The following is a 12,377-nucleotide window of genomic DNA, read 5'->3' on the forward strand; positions in this document are numbered from 1 at the left end:
CCAGCTGGGAGTACCCCACTTGTTACTGGGGTACAATTGTTGCTCTTTGCAGCTCAATTGCATCAGATCACCCTCTGTCATTTTTCTAAGTGTTTCTTTTTGTTGTTGTTGTTGTGCCATATAATACTTCTCACTCATAATTCTGCCCTTAGCAAACTTGAGCAATTGGGTTTGAAATCACTCACTGGGTTTATATCTTTAGTGTCGTTAGTTACAGTGGTCTGTGCAGTTCCAGTTCAAATTACTCCAGTAAAACAACATGTAATTATTACAAACTGCATCCCAGGACTTGGGTCAAGTTGGGTGTTACTCTACAAAAGGTCAAATAACCCAATCTTTCTACACTTTCCAGCATGCTAGGAAAATTTGCATCATTAGCAAATTTTTGCCTATGCAGAGCCAAGCAGTGTGTTTGAATTTATCTGGACTGGAAAAGAGATCTGAAAAGCTTCACAGCTCTGTGTTAAAAAGTATTGTTCAAGACCTCCATAGATGTGACAGAACCAAATATCTCGTGCAGATAAAAAATTTTAAATCTAAGCAAATCTATTTCTCCTCCCTTTCCCCTGGGAATCACAGTGCAGATACCACAGCTGGTGTTTGCAGAGCATGCGTGATAAACTCATTTTCACAGCCTTATGAATATGTGAAAATACGATGTATTTTAGCATTATCATCACTCCTGTTTGCTCCAAGCTTTGAAAAGCCGGGATGTCATTCTGCAGGGGGCCAGCAGAAGTGCCTGCCTGGCTCTGGGCTGGATGTGGGATAGTTTCCCGGTGAGTCACGCAGATCCCGCTGCAGTCCTTGCAGGGAGCGCTGCGCTCCGCACGATCCGCGGGCTCTCAGGGTGACATTGTTTCCTGAATGATGCAACTGAAAATTCCCTTTCCCGCGCTTCTTGCTTCCTGATCGCTTTTCCCTTTGTTCTCCAAGACATCCCAGCCGCTGCGCGTCTTCCGCTCCTGGGCTTTTTTTTTCCCGCTACGAATCCCTGCGAAGACGAGTTATGTCCACGGCTACTCTGATTACCTTGGTACGGAACGGGGGGTTCCAGGTGAGAAGGCGAGCGGCGCTCACGTCCCGCTTGCTGCAGGACGAGAAGCGCCCCGCCGCCGCCTGCTCCATCTCCACCTGCGAGCGCCGCGCCTCCCGCTTCGACCCCGAGGGCAGCGGCCGGCCCACCACATGGGACACCTTCGGCATCTGGGACAACCGCATCGATGAGCCCATCCTCCTCCCGCCCAGCATCAAGTACGGCAAGCCGATCCCGAAGGTGAGCCTGAGCAACGTGGGCTGCGCCAGCCACATCGGGAAGCGAAAGGAGAACGAGGATCGCTTCGATTACGCGCAGCTGACGGAGGATGTCCTGTACTTCGCGGTGTACGATGGGCACGGCGGGGCGGCAGCTGCAGACTTCTGTGATAAGTACATGGAAAAATATATTAAGTAAGTGCTCATCGAGGCAATGTGTGTTAAGTAAATTACAGCCGAGATTCCTTCCTTAGGGAATCAATGCGTTGTACATTGTAGCTAATCCTCCCAGGTTATGTGGGCTGCCTGTCCCTGTGAGACAGCAGGAGCATTGGGTGGAACAGAAGTGAATTATTTACTCTGTGGGGTGCCTGCCCGTTTGGGCAAGCCCTAAAACGCAGGAGAGGAAAGCACGATTGTGTCCCTGTCCAGGAAATGTCTTGGAACACAGAGAGAGTGTGGACTGACTGTTTTCACACAGAGTGAAATCTCTGTGATCCCAGACCTATGGTTTGCTTACACTCTTCTGTGTCTATGACACCCCTGGATGCTGGATAAAGAACTCAGATATTTGTAAAATTACAGGATTATGCTTTCAGCACACATGGTTAGTAAAACCACATTACCTTTTTACTCAAGTCCAACATCATTCAGTGGATGCAGGGAGGAGATAAGACTGTGAAACAGATTGATCAGGATGTATATTTCTTGGAAAGAAGTTTAATTTCTTTGTTTACTTGATTGCTTCCAGGGAATTTCTTGCTGAGGAAGAGAACTTGGAAAATGTTTTGACTAAAGCTTTTCTAGAAATAAACAAAGCATATGAAAGGCATGCAAATCTCTCTGCTGATGGTAGGTAAAAAAATATTGTACTCATATAGATGTGGAGAATAAATTTTGTCTTATTTGCTCAGTAGTTTTGCAGTCAAATGTCCAGAAAAGAATTAAAAATGAAATAACTACTGTAAGTATGTCACATTTACTGGAGGAGTCATGAATCAGATTGTTAGCATAACATTAATATGTTAATATGATTCTGAAAAGGATTATGGTTGTCAAGGTAGCAAAGAGTGATTTAAATTTGCAAGAACCATAATTTTACTGGTAAGAAATGTGGAGAGGGGTGTTTCTTATTTATGCTTTTTTCTTTTAGGGGTGGGTGGGGGGGAATTGGTGTTTTTATATGTTTATTTGTTTGTTTTAAAGCTGTTACTCCTGTGGATTAAAAGCAACAGTGTCAAAGTTCCCCTTCCTAACTTGGCTGCTGCACCTGAGGAGGAATGTAAGCCAAAATTAATGCAATCAATATTGCTTCTGCACAAACAGAATCACAGGAGTAGCTGAGTGGGAAAGGGAAAAAAAGCAGTGAAGAGGAAAACAAGTTTGGCTGTGGTAAGGCTGTGGTAAAGCTGGCACCAGCCCTTTTAGACTCCCATTAAATCCTGGCTGTTAATGAAGTTCTTGTGTGTGTGTCTAAAGACTAAGTACATCTGAAGTTCCACTTGCAGCAAGCAGAGCTGATAGAGAGTAGCTTAGGAAGGGATATAGAAGTGCCTGTCCCAGTTCTGTCACAGGAGCTTTCTGGGCCATGAGATACAATTTTGAGAGTCAGTTTAGTTAGTCTTTAAAAGAAAACCCCAAACAAACCCAATTAAAAGGGGAAAAAACCACCACCAACCCACAACAGAAAAAAATAAACGCCCCCCTGCAAACAACCAACCAAAAACCTGTCCCAGTGCTGGTGCAAAATAACTGTTCTAGAACAGAAAAGCCTTCTCTCCAAGAAAGACTGGAATCCAAAAAGCCTTGTAGGGGCTGAAGTGTTACTGTATTCTCAAGATGCTTTTCTGAAGCAGTGGCTGAATACAATCAAGTAATGGAGTAGCTTTCTGCATTGTAACTGCTAGATGAATCTAGGTAGGCTCAAATGCAGGTCAGGCAGCCTGACTGTTGCAGCACTGCCTCTTACCTTAACCTGCTCCAGGGATCAGGAAAAAAGTCTCAAGTCCTGAGATGCAGCCCTTAAAAAAGGAGGATTGAATCTATAAAGGTCATTTTCCCATTGTATTTCATGTGGTAAAAAAGTCCAGAATTACTTTTGACCTACGGGTTGGATTTTAGCTGAGCTCACCAAAGACACATCAGCAGAACAGATGTGCTTTTCATCCCAGAGCGTCTTTGCAAATATGTTTTCTTACCAACCCAAATCCAAGACAACATTTGAGTACTTGTTTGTGTGCTTCCCTGGATCAGACCATTTCATTTTCAGATCTAATTGTCCCATTCCCTGCCCCTTTGTGAGTAAGAAAACTCTTGGTTTGGCTCATTGTAGTGACCTCTGTGTCAGAGCAGCTCCTTGAGGAGAGGGATTGAGAACTATACTGGATGTATCATTCTGTTTTCCTGAAAACTGTTTCCAATCATAACACTTTGTAGGTGAGATTTACAGAACTGAGTTACAGCAATATTTGACAGACAAACTGTGCAGCAAGCAGAGCACTTTAGAGCTGCTTATAGGATTTTTTTCTAAAATTATTTAACTAACTGCACTTAATGCCAGAAAACGTCTGCAGCAGTTACCAGGATACTGCACATTAAAAAAGCAAAATAGAGGGTAAAAGAGTTGCCAGACATCCAAAGGGGCCACGCTCTGGCAGGTACCCAGTGTTTCTCAGGTAGGCTGAGCACTGTTCTTGGCTGAAAATCAAGCTCTGAGGCAAAGAATGGAGTAACAGGGTGCAAAGTCAAATTTGGATTTCTGAACAGGTTAAACTTCTTGCATATCTGTTGTTAAAAAACTCAATACTGTGTTGACTGCTTTGTGTGGATATTTTTGTTGCTGATGTTATGAAAGTTACAAAAATTTTTAGTGCTTGGCATGTATCTTGGTTAGAAGCCTGCTTCCAAACTGATTGAGTTTGCCAGCAAAATTGCTGATTAAGTGTGGCTATTCTGGATGTGACAGTCAAGACAGTTGCTAGAGTATCTTGAAGATAGTGGTTGATTGTGTAACTTGGTGTGTCTGGGTTACACTGGATGCCCCCCAAGTCTGACCTCCCTTTGAAACCTGGCCATAGCTGATGAAGTGCAAAATAATAGCTTTGACTTGTTCTACACTGTGTCTACAAAAAAAAACCAAACTGCACATTCAGGATGTCCAGGTCCTCACTAGTACACAACCATCTTTAAAACTTGTACCTGGATGTTTGAAGGAAACTAAACCCTGGGACAAATCCCTGTAGCCAAAGTGGCACATTTGAGGCATTGTTTATAGTACTATTTAATGGGTAAAACCTTCCATAAGGCACAAACCTAACATGACTAGAGACATGCCTTGTTGGAGACCCCAGCTGTGCCATCAAGGCCATGGCCCTCTGTAGGTCATTTAACAATGATACAATATTTGAAATTAGAGATGGAAAATGCATTTCAGTAATAAAGATGGTCCATGTGTGTGTTCCAGGTGCTGCTGCTGTGCCTGGCATGCAGTTCACCAGTTCAATTGGAGTGCTGTACTGGGCTGCTGGGCCTGCTCCAGTAACCCCTGTGACAGTGACCTACATCTTTTTTTTTTCACACAAAAGCATAAGAAACTTGCTGTAGGCAGGTCTGGGATAATCTGTGCCCTGCCTAAATCCTGTGTAATCATTAACACCTTAGAGCTGTGTCTGAGCCCTGAAGCTTGGGGTTTGATATCTCTTCAGAAATGATTTTTCATTCCCTTCTATGCATTTAAATATAGCCAGTCACTTTCAAATCACTGCAAAATTTAGGTGTAGAACATAAAGGAAGCTCACATCCAACAAATGCCATTATCCACAGGACAACTGCCAGAAATGGGCAGAATTTTCTGCTATTTTTTACCAGCCATAAAAACTGAAATCTAAAGGCTGAAAATCTTTGCTCAGCAAGGATAGAAATAAGAAATTAAATTCTGTGCTTGAGGAAATTTAAGCATTTGCCTGGAGAAATGTGAGACAAATCTCCTGGCCTACTGGAGGCCTACCAGGTCAGGTTACTGCTTCTGTTCATTGCAAGTCAGAGAAAACAAGAGGGACTTTATCCCTCAACCTCCACATTCAATGCATCCAACTCTAATCACATTGGCCACTCACTTCTGGAATAGCCAACTTGTTAAAACATAGCCAGATATTAACTTGTTTACCTGTGTTTGAAAGGGTTCTTACTCTTGAATCTTATTATGCTGACAAACAGCAGAAGTTATTTAAAAGTAATTAAATTTTTTAAGTCATGTTTGTTTTGTTGGGTTTTTTTAAAGTTACCATTCAAAAAAATGATATTTATTTCTTTAAATATGTTAACCTGCAACACTGAGAAAAAGGAAGAGCTGCAGAAATTGTACTTGAATATTTCATAAATTTATCAGCATTGTAAAGGCAGCCTTTTTATCCAAGGGCTCTGATTATTATCTAATCAATTTAGAAGATACTAATTACAATATTAAAGGGATGTTTATTTTGCCCATTTTTCCATTAGTCAGAACAATTAATATACCTCTATTCAGTGCCTTTGAGATGACCCCATTTCATTTGGCTCTGGTTTGAACTCCCCATATTGGTGTAATTACCTTGAGGGAGCAGATGTTCTTCTGAGTGGCCACTCTTGCCACATATGAAACTGCTGGCCCTCTAGCATTGATAAATTCTTCATTTGATCAGTTAGGTGGTTACTTATCTCCATAGGGGAAACAAAATCTACTTTTTTATTCGGGCTGAATTTAAACTGGTTTTGTCACACAGTTTTTGCAAGAAGGCAAGAACTGTGGCAATTCCCCAGAAATACCAAGGCTGATTTACCAAGGCCAAAGATTGAGGTGCTTCCTACATGACCTGCACAGGGCAGTGCAGGCAGACCTGAGAGTGACTGACTCCATCCCATGTTCTGCAGCCCTTATTCTTGCATCTCCAGTGTTGCAGGTTTACTTTGTTTGAACAAAGTCCCTGGGTGAATTTCCTATTTGCCTCTGTGTGCGTGTTATTTGTGGCAGACACTGTACCTGGTCAGCAGCTCTAGAACTGGAGGCCCTGGACACTTTAAGCTGGGCTTCAGTGGAAAGAGAGATCTGCTTAATTTTGTCCCAGGTGAAGGAGTCCAGCGGTTCCTAGCCTGGACTACTGGAAGGTTTCCACATCCTCTTTGTCACATTAGTTGAGATGACTTGCAGTAGAAGTTGTCCAGTGAGTGTTAAGAACCTATTGAAAGATCTTAGTTTTATAGTGATATTGTTAGGAAAACAAAATAAACTCTTTAATTGTTAAAACCAATACATGTGCTGATGCAACGTATTTTGTGTTGAACTAGCAGCAGTTGTAGAAAAGCATTAGAAATGTTATCCCATCATCATTCCTGTGGTTTTGAGCTGTGCTAGAAATCACATAATGCTCTATCTGGTTTGTTCTTGCATCCCTACCCAGAGCATGAACTAGATTAAAAAAATAAAAATATTATGAGCAGCACGTATTTTATTCTAGGAGTGCTATTTAACTAATAAAGTTCAAGTCCATGTCCATTACCATAATTCTTGACAATATCTTGTTCTTCAGTACCAGCCCTTGATTTTGTGATAGCAGATCTTTTCTTGGGAGTTTGCACTGAAAAGGTGCAGGTTCACCTGAAATCCAAATGTTTCCAGTCTTCTGTGAATTGAAGACTATGATTTAAATTTTTATATGTTTCTTAGCATAGTCCTAAAACCACAGAATGAAATGGGAAAGTAGCAGCAGTTCTGCATTAATTTTAATGTCTAAATTAAAATGTATCTTCTGTAAACTAAAAAGGTAGTTTTAAGTAGGTTGCTCTATTTCACTTGTTCTAACTGTTGGCTAAAACAGGTATTTTACTGGTTCTACTAAAATTTCTAATTGCACTGGTACTTTGGTACTTTTTAATATCTTATTTTCATAATGTCCCTCGAAGTGACCCTGCACTGGGCTAGTCCTTGCTTCAGATAAGAAACAGGATGTTGGTGCCCACCTGGATAGTTGGAAGCTGCCACATCCAGTTTCCAGTGTCCCAGCCTGCATGGCCCTGGTGTGAACATGGTCACTGTGGCTGATGGTCACCTCTGCCCTGCTGGTTCAGCCAAACCCAGTTCTTGCTGCAGTAATAATACCTGTTTTAAATAATAATACCAGCTTAGTTAACACCAGTTTGTGAGGGTTTGTGTTTGGGATTTTTTTTTTTTTTTTTGGTTCATGGACTCACTGCTTTTACTGCACAACAAGGCTCAATGCATCTTCCAGGGCTTGATGACTTCAGTTTTATTCCCAGCCCCTTACAGGGTGCTGAGACCTCACAGGATTGAGGAAGGAGGCTGGCAAGACCTCACAGCTCTTGCATTTCTGTTGCTATCTGTTGGCAGCTGGTCAGATATGGGGCTGCCTGGCATTCCTTGGGATCAAACACAAAGTCCTGTCTCAAATCTGTCCCATGTCCCTGGGGTCAGGGCTGCAGGGCCAGAGATAGGAGCACATGTAGTTGTAGCTGATCTGTGCAGAAGCAGTGGTGGAAAGACAGTGACATGCTAACTGTTAGTGACATGAAAACAAGAATATAACTGGGGAGTCACATTCCTAATCATCTCAAATTGGCTTGCTTTGGAAAAAAACTGGAACTGGAAAAGCCCAGAATGCAGGTGACCTACAGAGTGCCTTTCAAGGGGATTTGCATTGGCTGTAGATGCAAATGTGTTCCAGTAGCTGGCTCTGTCCAGGCATTTTGGTGTAATAGCTCAAGTCAGCAGGAGCTTTCCAGGCATCTCTTGCTTGGTTACCTCTGCAGAATTTGCACGAAGAGGAGATAATAGCTGTAAAGTGGGACTTGCCCTTTCAAAAAGCAGAGAAAATGATAAAAGCTGGGCAGTTTTTCTGGCATTTTCTTCACTGCAGATGGTACTACAAGTCTTTTTCTTGAAATAACCACTTGCATTTCTCTTCTTCAAGAGGTTGTTTTGATTTTTTTTTTTCCCTCCAGACCATTGAATTAGCAATTCAATGTAGCAATTAAAAAGAGAAGCCCTTAAATCTACTTGCATGAGTGACTCCAGGCAGGTCCCTGAGTGCAGCCAGTCAGCTCAGCTCACTCCCATGCCCTGTAGAGGAGGAGGGCAGCACCAGGGCTCTGTTTTGCCCTCTGGGCACTCACAGTGAACCCCTGTCAGATGATCCCAGCAGTGCCCCGGGCAGCCTGCCCAGACAGCCACTGCCACCTGCACCAGTCTGCAGGCACAAGGCAAGGCTGAATCCCAGAATCCAGCTTCACCTTCTCACTGGGCCCTCCAGCAAGCTGACAGGGTGTGGAGGGAGCAGCGTTCCTTCCTGGAAAAAGCCAGGAAGCCTGTTGGCTGAATCCTCTGGGGGAAGCAGAGGGGAAGTGTAACAGCTCTGACAGCAATAGCAGCATGCCACAGACTGATCTACTGCTTTTCCTCTGGTGATCTATATGGAATTACAATTACTGTAACTATACTTATATATTACTGTATAATTACCTGCTTCAGCACCTAAAGAAAGATCCATCACCTTTATGGTGACCTGCTTGTGCAGCTACTGTGCCCAGGGGTAAGGACAGTAACCCTGTAACTTGAGGTAAGCTCATGGGGCTGAAAAACTCTGCAACAAACTGAAAGGAAGCCACTGTACCTTGTAATGCTTTTATCCCACTTGCCCTTTGCATGGAGCCATGTTGTTGCACAGAAACACTTAATCCTTCCCCCAGTCCTACATGCATGCATGTTTGCTTTTTTTTTTTTTTTTTTTTTTTTTTTTTTTTTTAAATGTGTAAATTCAGTTTAAACTTTAGAGCAATTACTTGCTGATTAGGTAGAGCACAAGTTGTCTTCATTTTACCAGTTGAAACTGTTGCTGTTATAAATGGCTCCACTCTCAGAGGCAGTGCTAAAACCTCTCTCTTTGATGCCATTTGTAGCAACTCTGCTGAACTCTGGGACCACTGCAACAGTGGCTCTGCTCCGAGATGGAATTGAGCTGGTTGTGGCGAGCGTGGGAGACAGTCGTGCTCTGCTGTGCCGGAAGGGAAAGGCTGTGAAACTCACCACTGACCACACTCCAGAGAGAAAGGATGAGAAGGAAAGGTACCTGCTGGTTGGTGATGTGGCTTCCTAGAGCACTGCCTCAGTCAGGATGAGCTGTGCTCTGCTGCTGGGCTGGACAAGGAAGAAAGCAGAGTTGAATATAGAGCCCTGCTCCAGTTAATGCACTGGGTCATGTTTAGAGGACCAGGGATGTGGAAAGGCCTCCATGAGCAGAACCTGTCTCAGCAGTAAGATCAGCATGACTAAGATTCAGAACAGAGCTATGACCATATGGTTCAGACTTGTCCAAAAGTGCCAGGTTAGAACCAAGTTAGAACCTGAGGAAATGCACTGAGATTCCCAGTCAGGACTCAGCCCACCAAGACACATCCCCTTCAAACAGCTGAAGCCAGCCCTCAACCTCCCAGCTTGGGCTCTCCATCCATCATTCCTCATTCTGGCTAGTGACAGAAAGAGAGGATAGAGATGGGGGTAATGGTGTGAAGCAGTAACTAATTTGCTTTTTCCTTTGTGCCTCTGGACAGGATTAAGAAGTGTGGTGGCTTCGTTTCCTGGAACAGTTTGGGACAGCCTCACGTGAACGGTAGACTTGCAATGACACGGAGCATAGGAGATTTGGATCTTAAAAACAGTGGTGTGATAGCCCAGCCAGAAACAAAAAGGGTTCAGGTAAAAGAAGGTCTGGTTTATAGGGACAGCAACACTTGGACTGAGGGGCTTCATAGGAATTTGATGCTGTGGTGGCACCGACACGACATGAGCCCAGGTGAAGCCTGATGGCCACGCATTTTTTACTGAAGTAACCAGAGAGCAACTCTCATTAAGTTGTTTCAGATTAACACTAACAGGATAAAAAAAAATCTGGTGCTAAATTCAACCATATCAATTTCTAAATCTCACTTCTCACAGTAAAATAAATGATGAGGGAAGAAAGATAATACATGATATGCATTCCAGGTGTTAGTCTGTTTGGGTCCTGTGGTCAAATGGATATTTTTGAGGTTAATGCTTGTATAAAACAATCATCACTGAGAACTGGGTGGGATATGAATGGGCTGCCATCAAAAAAGTAGGATATGTAGAGGTTTGCACAGTTGAGAGGGGGAGGAGGAAAGGACAGCTGCATATATCTTACCATACCTTAGTCATCCAGACATCCAGAAAACAAACATCCAGAAATATTCAGCCTCCACTTTGGCAGGAAGCTCTCCTGTCAATTTGCATTCTGTTTGTTACTTTTCCCCAGTGCACCTCCCAGGGCCCCAAGAACTTATATTGTTTTGGATCTAATAAAGTGCCACCCACTAGGGGTTTACAGAGATGACTGCAGTGCTATCATGCCTTCCTTGAAATCCTCAGCTTCAGGAAAAGATTTTCAGAAGAGCACAGTGTCAAAATGTGGGGGCAGCTCCCTTGCCTTGCAGCACACACCCAGAGCTGTTCATCCTGTGTGTCTCTTGCAGCTGCACCATGCACATGACAGCTTCCTGGTGCTGACCACCGACGGCATCAACTTCATAGTGAACAGCCAGGAGATCTGTGACTCCATCAGCCAGTGCCACGACCCTGCCGAGGCTGCCCACGTGGTCACTGAGCAGGTAGTGCCAGGGGCTCCTGCTTGGGCTGGTTGGGCTTTTAAAAACCCCCTGTTTTTTATTTACACAATACCACACATTCAGCTGAGTTCAATTGTCTGAGACACTCACCAGTGCTGCTGGCCAGCCTTTTCCTTACCCTGGGTCTCACCACATCCTTGCCAAGTGTCACATTGATTAGCTTGCTTAGCTCACAGTGCACTGAACTGCTTGGGACTGTAACTGCAGCTGATGCCTGTGCTGGAAATGTCATTGTCATAGACAGAAATGGCCAGTTTCAGACTGTGGCTCCTATGGGAAGCTCTGGGGTGTACCAGAATGCAGCATCAGGGTGGAGCAGGGAAGGGCCAAGGGTGTGCTGTCCCAGGTGAAGCCAGATGCTTTTATTTCTTTCCACGTGAGACGCTGATGCTGACACTTTGTTTCTTCTCTCAGGCAGCGCAGTTTGGCTCTGAAGACAACAGCACCGTTGTCATTGTGCCGTTCGGAGCCTGGGGCAAGTACAAGAACGGGGAGATCACCTTCTCCTTCAGCCGCAGCTTCGCTTCCAGCGGGAGGTGGGCGTGAAGACAACGCCACAGCCGTCCTTTGCTGCTGTCACCTGGCCACAGCGTGCTACAGGAGAACACCTCCATCTGTTCTAGGCTGACCCAGTGTCTTGTCCATCTCTTCTGTTCCCAGTGCTAGAAGGTGCCACTGCTCCCTTGGTGCGTAGTGCCCGTTGTTGCTTACGGCTGACCGTGTTTGCTGCCCGCCTTATTCCAGGCGGCAGCGGGGCAGCGCCCTGGGCTTGTAGCCCCAGCAGCTCCACACATCACTTTGTTGACACAGATGAGGTTCTGGGCTTTCACCTGAGGCTGGAGGGGGTGCACAGTCATTTCATACCTACCTGTATTCCCCAGGACCCTCAGTTCCCTGGCAGCTGTGAGTGCCTGAGCCACATGCTGGCTTTCCTTGCCCGGTAAAACACGGGGGAACAAACGCACAATGTTCTTAGGCAGACAGAAAGATGGTTTGTTGTCTTTTCTGCTGCAGCCACCCAAAACTCTCCTGTGCTCCAGGAGAAGTGGGTGAAAAATGAAGGAGAAGTTTCAGAATGTTTAGGTTCTGATGCCAGTGGCATTTGGTGTAGCTGTACGAGTTCCTGAGACAGTGCTGCTTTATGCTCCCACTGCCATCATCTGTGATCCTCTAGCTCCAAGGAGACAGACCAGGCTGGAGCCACGTGCTGTTGGACAGATGGGAACCTTTCTCCATTGGGTCCAAAGCCTGTGCAGTCTCTGTGGACCATGCAGCAGCCCCTTGCACTGTCTTCTCTTTGCTGTCAGTGCCTGACAGAAGCACAGAGGAGGGAAAAAGACGCACAGTTTTGATATACAGAGACTCTCATCAACTTGAATTTCTTTTTTTTTTTTTTTTTTTTAAATAAAGAAAATAAGCTAATTTCAAAGAGT

General features: G+C 44.4%; 1 protein-coding gene across 1 annotated transcript; it reads left to right on the top strand.

Annotated features, from left to right (window-relative positions):
• Positions 1–697: 697 nt before the first annotated feature.
• Positions 698–12,340, top strand: PPM1K (protein phosphatase, Mg2+/Mn2+ dependent 1K). Its single transcript, XM_079306960.1, has 6 exons — positions 698–1,449; positions 2,006–2,106; positions 9,202–9,367; positions 9,853–9,997; positions 10,792–10,926; positions 11,359–12,340. Exons 1-6 carry the CDS (start codon positions 1,010–1,012, stop codon positions 11,488–11,490), a joined length of 1,119 nt encoding a protein of 372 aa, XP_079163086.1. The 5' UTR covers positions 698–1,009; the 3' UTR covers positions 11,491–12,340.
• Positions 12,341–12,377: the final 37 nt, after the last annotated feature.

The sequence above is a fragment of the Erithacus rubecula genome (genome assembly GCF_903797595.1).
Source record: "Erithacus rubecula genome assembly, chromosome: 5".
Lineage (NCBI taxonomy): Eukaryota > Metazoa > Chordata > Aves > Passeriformes > Muscicapidae > Erithacus > Erithacus rubecula.